This window comes from Aulonocara sp. 'chitande type north' Nkhata Bay, linkage group LG3, assembly GCF_057382095.1.
Source record: "Aulonocara sp. 'chitande type north' Nkhata Bay isolate Kocher_YH1m ecotype deep benthic linkage group LG3, A_spYH_male_GT1.1, whole genome shotgun sequence".
NCBI classification, from domain to species: domain Eukaryota; kingdom Metazoa; phylum Chordata; class Actinopteri; order Cichliformes; family Cichlidae; genus Aulonocara; species Aulonocara sp. 'chitande type north' Nkhata Bay.
The window spans coordinates 53,349,253-53,362,201 of NC_141346.1; the positions used below are offsets into that span (position 1 = coordinate 53,349,253).

Consider the following 12,949-nt stretch of genomic DNA (forward strand, 5'->3'; position numbering starts at 1 on the left):
CTGGCCCCACCCTATCATGTGATTTACTGAGGTCAGATGGTCCAGGATGTGAGTGGGCATCTGGGAAGGGATCTCAAAACTGGATTATAGATGGCAGAGAGTTGGTGTCGTAAACCACCACCTCTGTTCAAAGATGGTCGTTCACAGTGGACATAGATGGCTTCTTTCACTCCTCTTTCAATCTGGGACTCTTCACCAATTGCTCTTAGAACTGAAGAAGCTTTTTGGATAAGAGGTGAAACATCTTCAAGGAAAGTTAAAGAAATCCAGATGCTTTTATTTCCAAATTTCATAGACTATGATGACCTGGATGACTGAGAACCTTCACAGACTTATTAGCACATGCTTCAATGCATGAGCTACTTGCAGGAACTATTTGAAGGCTACATGATCCACGTGACAAATTGAAATCTGAACCCCTGCTGATATGATAACTGCTAATCCAATTCTACAGCAACATCACGCCACAATTAATCAGGTGTAATAAACCAAATTCTAGGCTTCAAAGAATGGACATTTGGATGAAATTGACAGGGATGAAAATATTTATTGGGTCTATATTATTTATTTGCTGTTTGATTTAATTTGTACTGAGACGCTGACGGCTAAAGCAAAACGATCGGACAGATGGGAGCTAAAGATTACTATAGTTGTGCTATCCAAACTTTTAGAGTTTAGAGCCGACTTATTGTTATCTCAGTTTTGAAATCCAGTCCAGTTGGGTACAGTAGGTGCCTGCAGTTCAGGTGTTTGTGAGGTATTTGTAGTTTTTTGTTTGTGGAGTCACCGTGAAGAAACAGAAAAAAAGCCTAACACCTACAGTATATTCCTGCCATGTCATGCCCATAGCATTCTCAGTTACTGCCTCCTGGTTGCAGTATTCATGCAGCCTTTACCTAAAGCCCTATCTCCAGTGAGTCAGGTATGTTGGCTCCTTCATCAAATTACCTCAGCAGCAGGCTCGATGTGTAGATAAGGTCGGAAACCAAGGAAGTAAGGACTCCACCCTAATCACATCATTGAGATCTGCTGCTGCTTCCCATGGCAGACGTTTTAACTGGTTTTGCTTCAAGGCTGACAGCAACTTGTTCACCCTCTTTCACTCTGAAGAACAATAATCCACCTCTGAGGCCAAATATCACAGCCCACACACAGCCTGAGGGTTTGTTTTATGCCTTTACTCCTTTCAATGTTCTCCTGAAATTTCTTTGTCTGTTGCAGTACTGCAATTCTATTGAAACCTAGATACCATTGTATATATTGATAAAAATAATAATTATTTTAGGGTTTTTTTTATTTTATTTTATTTATAATAGTATTACAATAGCAGTAATGGTTATTGATTTAGTTTATGTGGATATTTTATTTTATATTTTACTATGGATTTAAGTTTATTATCAAACCACTTATAGTGTGTTAGTTGTAAATACTAAGTTGTATGAATGCCCTGCCTGTCAAAGCGCACCTGAATATTAGCCGCACAAGCTAAAATCGGGGGAAAATCCTGTTTTGTACATACATTAGCCGCACCTGACCAAAAGCCGCAGGTGTTTCAATGTTGACTTATCATATGTAAGAGAATATGCACAAAGGGAATTGTCAGGAAAGAGATGGCTGTTTGGAGACACACCCCTTTTATTAAGATTTTGAAAAACAAGTTATGGGTACATATTTGCATAACTTTTTAGGTATATGTACAAGTAGCGGTAATTACAAGTACGAAACATGTACTGTGCTTCATAAATGAGTAACAAATGTAGTACATAACAATAACCTACAGCACACCAGAAAAATAGATTCAGGCTACCTTTTAGGCTCAGGTGCAGTGACACGGCTTTAACAAGAATAAAAGTCAGTCATTCACCACCATCTTTCTCTTCCTGCGCACTAAAACCACCAAAGTCCTCTTCTCCAGTGTCGGATACAAACAGGCTCAGGATGGCTACGTCATCCACTCTCAGCTTCTTTCCTTCGTTGTCACTTACAAAACCAAACAAATCCTCGTTGTCAGTGTCAGAGTTGAACACCCTCTGAAGGGCCGTGGCGGTGTCCTCCTCTCCATCATGCAGCAGTCCAGCCCTTCGAAATCCGTTGGTGATCATGGATGTTTTCACACTTTTTCACGCTGTCAGATTCCACCGGTGGAGTTGAGCATAACTTGCTTTTCGCAAGTTTATCGCCGCTCGTCATCCACGACTCCCACTGAACGCGTAGCGTTAATTTGAAGTTTGTTTTTCGCGCTACTTGTACGGCACTATGTTGCCTGGCGGATGGACACGTGACCAACATACCACTCTTGAACCCAGATACTGTGTGTCTGATCACATGCCCTTCCGCCAGGCAACGTAGTGCCGTACAACAGCGGAACAAACAAAACAAATCGTCTTACGATATCACAAAAATCATGGGCAATCCATAGAAAAGCCGCACCTGACTAAAAGCCGCAGGGTTCAAAGCTGGTGCAAAAAGTAGCAGCTTATAGCCCGACAATTACGGTACTCATTTAAATGTCAAGCATAATATTTAGGTAACATTTTACTATTAATACTGAACGAGATATATATTATATACAGTTCTTCAGCAAGCGTTTTCACCATTATTTGGTTAAAATAAATTGTTGTGAGCGGTAGCATGGCCATGCGCATTCCCACAAACAGAACTCGTGTTTCCAAATTAAAATTGTGTGCCTCAGAAGCCTCAGTTTGCCTCTGTGAAAGACACCTGTCACACCTCTCAGAAGTCGCTGTGGTGACGCAAATGGAATTTCATAACAGTATGAGCTGTGTCACATTAGTGTTTATTTTTTGCCTCCAAGCACAGAAATAAATATAGATTGTGCCAAGTTTAACTCGCATACTTTTACTCAGTCTCCAGTGCACCCGCATTCAAACACAGACAAGTCATAAAGTTAAAGTGAGGATGCTATTTAAAGGCCAAACACTGAATTATTTCTTGTCGGTGACATTTTTTCTCTGTGAATGAATGAAAGTACCATTTCAAATGATTTACCCGAGGCAAATCGTGTTCTTAGCACTGAGCTGTATGAACGTTGTACCTCATGTCAAAAGCTGTGAAGCCTAAGTAACTGTAGCTTGTTAATAATTTATATTTTGCTTCTCTGAGTGGAAACTGGCGATCTCACCTTGTTCAGCCTGATATGTCTCACTGGATAGTGAACAAGTCTATGAAGCAATAATGAAAAAATGCAAAAAATAAAAAATATGCTAAAAATAAATGGTCAACAAGTTCTTTTGAATACGGTATAGAGAGAGATCCTTTAATATTCTACTTTTAAGACAGTAATAGGATGATTTTGTAATTGTCTGTATGTAGCTCTTAAAATAATGGATAAACTATTTCAGTCTGAGTACAGCTGCAGGAGGTTTTGGCACATCCACTGGCTAATTTGTTTAGTGCAGTTTACAAGTGATTAAAGGGGACCGAAAATCCTGAGCTGAAATAGATATGTTCAGTGTGTCATCTGCATAACCACAATAGGAAATAATCAAATGGTCTTCACTGTCTGCAGTGAACCTCCTCTGTGGGGATACAGGAGGTTTTATTCCTTACAGTTGGATACATAGCCAACTATGTATATCTATTTTCCTTAATAAATGAAAATTCTTCACTAATTCTATAAGACTTCCAGCCTGTGCCTCATTATGATGCAGACAAGATGGCGCCAGCAGTATGCACGGCGACACGTCCGCTAACCCTGCTAACTTTGCTTTGGCTTTGGCTAGCCTTATCCTTCTCCTTTCTATCCCAAAATGCTCTCGCTCTGCGTGTGTATAATCGCCAGTTACTCTTTGAAATCAAAGCTTCATATGACCTCGCTCTTAAACAATCGGTGGTAGGAAATGCTTATGGGCCTCCTCCACCACTTCTAGAGCCCTGTATCCCGGCCTACTTGTGTCAACACACCTTCACAACGTCCTGGAAAAAGCGTCCGAGGAAACGAGGAAAGCGGGCTGGTACACTCATCAAACTCCGAGCTGTTCTCCGCGCTTCTCGCGGAACTACTGGACCAGCAGAGTGCATCTCGAGATGGATCCTGCCTGTTGTCCCTGGAACTTCCACGTCACTTGATCCCCCGTCCTCAGCTTTTTATTTTCCTAAGCGGCCTCGGACCCGTGGATGCGGTGTGGACCACAGAAATCTTCGCACACTTAACCGAGCTGGAGCGTCCGATGCTAGGATCTACACATTCCAAATGGCCTTGCTAAATGTAAGATCATTAGCAAACAAGACGTTTGTATTAAACGACTTCATAAAGTCACAACAGTTGGACTTTCTATTTCTGACGGAAACATGGCTCCAACCCGGTGAGTCTGTAGCGTTTTCGGAACTGGTCCCTCCCAATTTCTCATTCTTCAGCCTCCCTCGGTCCTCTGGCAGGGGGGGAGGCCTAGCCACTGTGTTCAATCCTCGATTTCATTGCCATCAAATATTACAGCATGACTCATTTTCTAGTTTTGAACTCCAGCTGTTTGAGTTACACCTTAATCCTGCTGCGCCTCTGCTGTGTGCCCTCATATATCGCCCTCCCAAGTTTAATAAGGATTTTATCAAAGAGTTTTCTGATTTTATGGCTGGAATCGCTCTTAAATACGACAGCTTTTTGATCCTTGGCGATTTTAATATTCATGTCTGTTGTGATTCGAAACTTTTGGTCAAGGACTTTTTAAATATTATTGATTCCTTTAACTTGACCCAGTGGGTTTCTGGTCCCACGCACGAAAAAGGTCACACACTGGACTTGGTGCTTTCCCACGGGTTGGAAGTGTGCATAACGGATATATCCGAATTACGCATTTCCGATCATCTTCCTGTGTTGTTCACTCTAACACTGCGCTGCTCGATGGACAAGTCGAACGCCCCACTGCGCAAAAAGCGAGCGCTTAATGTACTAACAGCACCTGCCTTTTCTGCTGCCTTTATGGACTCTGGAATATTGAACTCCAATTGTAAAAATGTTGAGGACCTTTCGGCTATTCTTCATTCTACTTGCACTTATATCTTGGACTCTATTGCACCATTCAGAACTGTGCGCGCTAAGAATTCATCAGAACCGTGGTTGAACGATTACACCCGCTCCCTCAGACGCGACTACAGACGCGCTGAAAGGAGATGGAAAAAGGACAGATTGTATGTTTCCTTACAGATTTTAAGGACTCGTCTCTCTGCTTATCAAGAAGCTGTAAAAACACAATTTGTCTCAAACTTAGTATCAGCAAACGGTCATAGGCCTCAGGTACTTTTTAACATTCTTAATCGCTTTTTTAGTTTATGTGATAATCCTGAAGTTACTTCTTCACCAAGTATGTGCGATGATTTTTTAGCATTTTTCAATAACAAGATCTTATCGATTAGGGCCCTTGTTTCGTTGTCTGTTGTCTCAGTTCAAAGCCCTCCACCTGTGTGTTCAGCTGTCTTAGAGCAGTTTGATCCCGTCTCCCTTAAGGACCTGACCGCGATAGTTAGTGGCCTAAGATCATCACACTGCCCCTCTGATTCTCTTCCCCCGAGTCTGCTCAAAAACACTTTTAATATTGTTGGCCCTTTTATTCTGAAATTGATTGATACGTCCCTTACTACAGGCTGCGTCCCACTATGCTTCAAACAAGCTGTAGTTCAGCCTCTTCTTAAAAAACAAAACCTGGACCCAACTGTTCTGTCTAATTACAGGCCCATCTCAAAGCTTCCTTTTCTATCTAAAGTTTTGGAGAAAGTGGTCTATCTACAGTTGCAGGCACACCTCGATTCTAATATGATCTCAGAAAAATTTCAATCTGGTTTTAAATCATTACATAGCACTGAGACAGCACTTTTAAGGATTTTTAACGATATTCTCTTAACTATGGATTCTGGCAGCCCTGCTGCCCTTTTACTGTTGGACTTGTCAGCAGCTTTTGACACGGTTGACCACGACATCCTGTTATCACGGCTAGAATCGCATGCTGGCCTAAAAGGATCTGCCCTTCAGTGGTTTCGTTCCTACTTGACAGAAAGGTTCTTTTATGTCAATATGGGCCCCCACAACTCCAAATTAGCTCCTCTTAAATACGGCGTTCCTCAAGGCTCTATTTTGGGTCCCGCCCTCTTCGCACTCTATTTGCTGCCATTGGGCTCCATCTTCTCGCGGTACAGCATTTCATTTCATTGCTTTGCGGATGATCTACAGATTTATCTACCTTTAAAATCAGGATCAGATCAACCGCAGCTCTTATTACGCTGCCTTGACGACGTTAAACAGTGGTTATCATTAAATTTTTTACAGCTAAACGAAAACAAAACTGAGGTTGTCATTTTTGGCAATTTCAATCATATCGACAGCACGTTGGGTACCCTCTCCTCGTATTGTAAAACACATGTAAAAAACCTCAGAGTTTACATTGATGGTTCTTTTAAATTGAATAAGCAGGTGAGTGCAGTAGTTCAGTCCTGTTTTTTTCAGCTAAGACAGCTAGCCAGGATAAAGCCATACCTTCCGGCTGACGTCTTCGAGCGTATCATCCACCTTTTTCTTACTTGCAGATTGGACTACTGCAATTCATTGTATTATGGCCTAGATCATGCCACCATCCATCGCCTTCAGATGGTTCAAAATGCTGCTGCTCGCCTGCTAACCGGTACCAAACGGAGAGAGCATATAACCCCAATTTTAGCCTCTTTACACTGGCTCCCTGTCCCCTACAGGATCCAATTTAAACTCTTACTTTTTGTTTTTAAGTCACTCAACGCCCGAGCCCCCCCCTACTTGTCAGAGCTCCTCTCTGCCTATGCTCCAGGAAAACCCACGAGATCTAGTTCAAAACTATTGTTGTCCATTCCACGGACTAACCTCAAATCTCGTGGTGATAGATCCTTCTCTGTGGCAGGTCCCAGACTTTGGAATAGTCTCCCCTTTAATATTAGATCTGCTCAAACTCTTGAGCAATTTAAATCTTTACTAAAGACACACTTTTACGCTCTGGCTTTTAACACATTATGACCCAAGCATTTTGGATTTATCTGAATTAGTTAGTATTGTTTCAATTCTTCTATTTTATTGTTTCTATTGTTATTATTGTATTACTCTGTAGTTTTTAATTTTATTGTTATTGTTAAGCACTTTGTGCAGCATCGGCTGTTGGAAATGTGCTATATAAATAAATCTGACCTTGACCTTGACCTTGACTTCATCAAAATAGAATGCATGCTTTTTCCCTTTAGGTAAACACCAACTAATTGCAATAGTTGCATTGACACCTCTGTATGAGTAAGAATTTTCCTGCAGTCTCTCAGCAACTCACTAAATTCAAAGCCAATTGCCCCATTTTAATACATTTTCCACCAAAGCCAAAGATTACTGCTCTGTGTATAGCACTGACTGACATAGTCAAACTTTTCTGGTTGTACTTTCATTGCAGGAGACCACACTAAGAAGCATTTAGTTGGTGTTTTTGTCAGTAGACAGAAGTGTGCTGGTGAGACGAAATAAATGCTGTGAAACAGTTCAACTAGGAGTCATGCTGAGTTAGTGTTTTACTGAAATCATTTATTTGTGACGGGTTGTTTATGTTGTTGTCTAACACATACCATCTCTGTTTTTTACCTCGCATGCTTTTTGAAAAGTAGCAACTCTGAAAACATAAATGATCTTTGTGGGTGTAAGTATAAAAATAGCAGCGGCTTAAAATAACTTAGAAAACTTAGAAAGGTATAACTTTAAAACTTAAGTTGTTTTGTTTTTACTTCCTTTTTCTAATGTAGCCAACTATTAAGATTTGTCCAATTTAATTACAGCAGAGTGAATGCATTGCATATGTGTTTGTGTAATCATAACATTTGTGTCAGAGTAGTTTGACTTGTCAAGTGCAACTAACTCAATTTGAACTAAAAGGTTAATTGCTCAATCGCTCAGGTTTTTATCTTCCATTGTGTAGTGGTTAACACACTTGCAAGCAAGCAAAATATCACTGGTTCAATTCCAGATGATAACACAAAGCTCCTTTGGACTGGACCGGATAATCGATTCGGCATTATATAAATAATATTTACAATTTTTTTTTAAATATCATTACAGGTTAGCGGCACACAGTCACAATAGATAACGGATATATATATATTACCTTAAGGTTAGACTGGATCTAAATGAAAGAGCCAGTCACAACAAGTCACAACCAAAGAAGCGAGTATCCAGAAAAATGGTTTTGTTCTACCCGAATTATCATTTTATTTATTTAATTTTTGTTTTTGAGAAACAAAAAGGTTTATTCTTCTTCTAAGTGGACACATCCCAGAAGTGCTTTTCCAGATAAAAGCTCTCTGGGCTCTTTATCCAGGAGCAGGACTATGGTACTGTAAAGAAGAGAAGCTAACCAGGATTACAGACAGACAGAGAGAAAGAGATGAAGATGAGAGAGGAAGAGGGCAACTTCCTGTGTGTGTGTGTGTGTGTGTGTGTGTGTGTGTGTGTGTGTGTGTGTGTGTGTGTGTGTAAAACTGTAAAAACAAACTAATGAAAACGTCCTTAAGCTTCATTTTCCAAATAAAAAAAAAAAGTACATTAGAGTTTATGGTGAACCTCTTGTATTGTGATGGTTACTTTTCTTTTTTTATTTCTTTTTTTTTATTAAGCTACAGTGTAAAAAAGAGAACATTTGAGCCAGGGGTCTTTAACTCACTGATCTGGGTGCATCTTTGGGGTTGTATCAGAAAAAGCATCTGGTGTTAAAATCTGTCCTGAATCGAACATTTAGAACAGGGGTCTCAAACTTATGAGCTGTGGGCCACTGCTGGCACTGTCATCTCATGTGAGGGCCACTTTAGTACAAAGACAAACAAACAAGAAAACACCCACAAATATTTCCAAAAATGCTTGCTTTTTTAAATTTCCACTATTGTATAACAAGACAAAACTGCAGACATGAACACATTTTTTTCTCGCTCTTAATTAACTGAACCCTTTCATTAACCTACCAAATAAACAAATTGGTCTTCTCTTTCTTGCCAGACACGTGGGAGCACTTGTGCTATAATTTTGTTCGTATTTAACAAAATAAATGCAGACATTAGTCTTTGAGTGCTAGTGAAAATTGTCTCCATTACAAATAAGTCTCTCACTGAACTAACACAGCCAGTACCTCAACATGTTTCTGCTCTCTGCTCATATCGCCTTCATATTAACTCATTTTTGGCTTTTTAAGGAACTTATTTTACCATTACAGTCAACAACAGCAAATCCTCCCTAACAAAAAAGTAACTTCAAGGGCCAAATTGCATTATATCTTGTCTCTTCAATATACGAGTAGGGGTGATGTGGGCTGCAAGCGGCACCCGGGCTGCGAGTTTGAGACCCCTGATGTATCTGAAGTGGTGATTAGTTACAGCCTAATTAAAGAATTCCTACGTAAATAAATAGTATGAAGATTCTCCTTGGATGATAAAAATGTATTTATGATTGAAAACAGAGCCTAACATGAGAAGTTTTCCATAAGGTTCAAAGGTTAGAGATAACACACAATTACACAACATGAGGAATGTTCTATTTGAAATGCACCGTGTTCCTTTCATCATTGGACAGTAACGCAAACGACAAGAAATAAAAGCTTCACTGCTTCAGTACAGTCATTCAAATATTTAACTTTATGGTTTTTAGATGATAACATTTCACATTACCAAACTGTCATGGATGTAGTTATCTAGATCAACACGTAGAGATTTGCAGGTACATTAATTTATTAAGTGGTTACAGCAGCGTTCGGTTAAGAGGGTTTAAAGCTTTAGCGGAAAATGCTTGAAAGACATACGCAAAGATTTACTCGTTCATATCGAGTTTACTTGCGCACATACAATCTGTAGAGGTCAGTCCAAGTTGGTCCCATCGTCTTTTTTTATATTTGTTTCTTAAAAATGAGAACAAACAGTATCTTTTACAGTATATAAAGTCAGTACACAGTTGGTGGTGTACGTTTATCTGTGTGCAGGCGTGAGCACTGTTTCAATCTTTTGTGTGTGCCATAGACAAGAATGGTTAACAGCTAAGCAGTGCAGAGCAGGAGGTGCCGAGAGTGACATGCAGTGCAGTGTAGAAAACTTGGCTATGGTTACAAAAACCAACTCAGCTCTGGAGCTTGCTCGTACACTGTGGATCATCAGCCTTAGTCCCAGTATGTTTCCTTTATGAAATATCTTCATGAGTGCTTTACTCTTACTGGAATCCAGCTGGGGTTATTTACTGTACTACAGGGGTCACTTCTGGCTTTATGGCTCTGCCCCTGGGTCCTATCACCTCTCCAGAATGATATATCTTCACTAAAACATGATTACCCCAGCTCAGTGTCCCACACTGTTAAGAGGGCTTCCATAACTTTATATTTGTACACAGCTGCCATAACATGGTATTACATAGGAGCAAGTTTGCCACTTTGTACATCTTTATTTTTCTCACTTGTGTGCTCACTTTGGCTTGGGAAAAGTGGAAAGGCATGATAGATGAGCTGTCTCATTTGCCCAGTTCCACTGTCTTCGCCTTCTTGTCTCGAACACACACACACACACACACTTCTTACTTGTTCTTGTCATTGGCTACACTGCTTGTTTGAAAGCACGTTTGGCGATTGCAGAGTGAGCAGGGCAGCTGATAACACTCAGGAGCAGGAGATACACTTGTCAGAATCCAGGATATTAACAAACAAACCTTGGGAGACTGAGCCCTATTGATTGTGTTTATTCCTCTGGCACCTTTTTGCCCGTCGCCTTCATCCGCTAGTCTGGACATTTAAGCTCTGTTCCAGATCTTGTGCTGGGACCTAAAATAAAGAAAAAGGCAAAGGCCCCCACAGTCCAACTGTTCTGGCCAGGATTCCTGCTCTGCTCCATGTGTTTCAGACTGAGGAAGCTTTTTTTCACCACACACATCTAATGACAGCAATCTTGCCAATATGGATGAGAGCCTATTCTGGGCCGCTTTGTTTATAGTTGGCACCAATATACGAGAACTCTGACCAACAGCTTGTTGGACTGAGGTATAAATTGTCCTCTCTTGACTTTTTGCATTTTGAGTAAGCTCGCAAAATGTATATTTTCATGATTTTAAGAAGGCATTTTTTTAAAAAGAGAGCCCACCTATGAGGAGGACAAATAAATCTTAAAACATTTTCAAATCCTGTATGTCACAGTGTTACATATGGGCGTTAGCTTCCATAATGTTTACATTAATGTTTAGATTTCCATTTAACCCCCCCCCCCCCAATTGGTCTTAGCAACTACTGTATGCTTTCTTTAATACTTAATACTTTTCTTTAATACTTCTCACCTACGAGCTAATGTAATAGCTCCACTCTTTTAATTGGAGCTTTGCCCCCACAGCATAGATCAATATTTCAAACGGAAATTATGTATGTTTTTCCCCCTCTCTCTCATTTATTTTGAATCACCTATTGAGCATTGGATCAGATCCAAAGGAGTGTGGTGATTGGTGGGTCTAATTAGTTAGTCTGTGTATAATGTACAGTATAGTTAGCATGATATGTTGGAGAGCTATGTCATTCTTTTAGCAGGTAACAAAAAGCACAAGCAAGCTCTAACTTGCTGTGATGTTGCCTTTACTAGATCTTTATTCAGATTGAAGTGTATGTGAGTCGTGTGTATGTTAGTGAACTGTTGAATACAACTATCTTTCTTTATTGTACCCATAGTTTTTTTTTAACCTCTTTGCAAGATTGCTTTTATTTAATAAAAATAGGCTTAATTGGATAATCGGGTGTTTTGAGAGTCAGAGATGCAGAATAAATGCAGCCAAGGAGAATCTTTTTTTTTTTTAATTAACTCGTTTTTTAAATGAGTTTGAATCCCGCTGAAGGATGAGTTATTTGCACAGGAGAAATGAAAGTGAATGTCAAGAAGTTAGCTGTTGCATGAAAGAGTCTCTTTTGACCTTTAAGACCTTTTTATAACACAATATTAATGCTGACTTTTATACAGCCTTGATAGTTGTTTTCTTCCGTCTCAATTAGCAGCCCTGTGTTAAGGCTTATGTGTGAAACAGTGCTCTGGTAGACCTCAAATGCTAATTGCATTCTGACTTTTCTTTTTTCTGTGTGCTATTATATGTCATTTTGTTTTGACTATTTTTTATGCGAGCAGGAGTACGGTGCAAGCGACATTTGGCTTTGCTGTTTAAACTGATCCATCTTTTTCCTTTTGTCTTTTCTTGTTCCTCGCTTACAGGTGATTCATCGCAAGTTGGTAAGTCAACATCTTTCTTTGTTTTTGCCACATGTACGCTCACCTCGATTCCGCGACAGTCGATCGGTTGCAGACGACCTTTATTACACAGTGTAGTCGGCTGTGTGTGAATGTTTATATCCACGCAAACCACCCGCTAATTATCCTTTTGAATTCTGCACTGCTAGTGTACACTGAGCAATGAAACTGTTGAATAGAAACACATTCCTCTTCCTGCCTTTCACCCTCTCATTTATATTCTTTACACATCACACTTATTTGATTTTGTGTACTATATTACCTTCTATAGTTGTTTGCACTGTATATTGAATGGGGATTTCTAACAGTTTACTGTGAAAAGATCAAACTCTAAATTCCTGCTTTGGGAGTCTGATGAATTGCACCGCCTTGTAATGTAGATGCAAATTTTAAAGCTCCCATTGAGTGACTAGCCAGTTTGGGAACCCAGACATAATTCTGTTTGAATAATGTATGTTACTGCACTGGCTTTCTTATCATGATATAAAATTCAAGGAGTTGTTCCTTTTTTAGTTTCAACCTCATAAAATGATTCATGCAGGGGCTCAGAGTCTGATGTATGGATTTTAGTAAAAGATTCTTGTTACTTTGGTCATGAGCTTCCATTCATTTATTACCATAGTTTAGTGCTTTCCTTTTTATAATGGGCCATTAATGGCTGCCCTTCTCTTTGCTGCCTACTGCCCAAAATTTAAAA

At 39.8% G+C, this 12,949-nt stretch overlaps 1 protein-coding gene across 6 annotated transcripts in view; it reads left to right on the forward strand.

Annotated features, from left to right (window-relative positions):
• The window catches only part of nrxn2b (neurexin 2b), a 719,066-nt gene that overhangs the window by 230,741 nt on the left and 475,376 nt on the right, over positions 1-12,949 (forward strand). For all 6 annotated transcript variants that reach the window (XM_086285249.1, XM_086285255.1, XM_086285254.1 and 3 more), the window contains one exon: positions 12,217-12,234. In XM_086285249.1, coding sequence (XP_086141375.1) covers positions 12,217-12,234 — 18 coding nt within the window. The remainder of the gene's footprint in view (positions 1-12,216; positions 12,235-12,949) is intronic.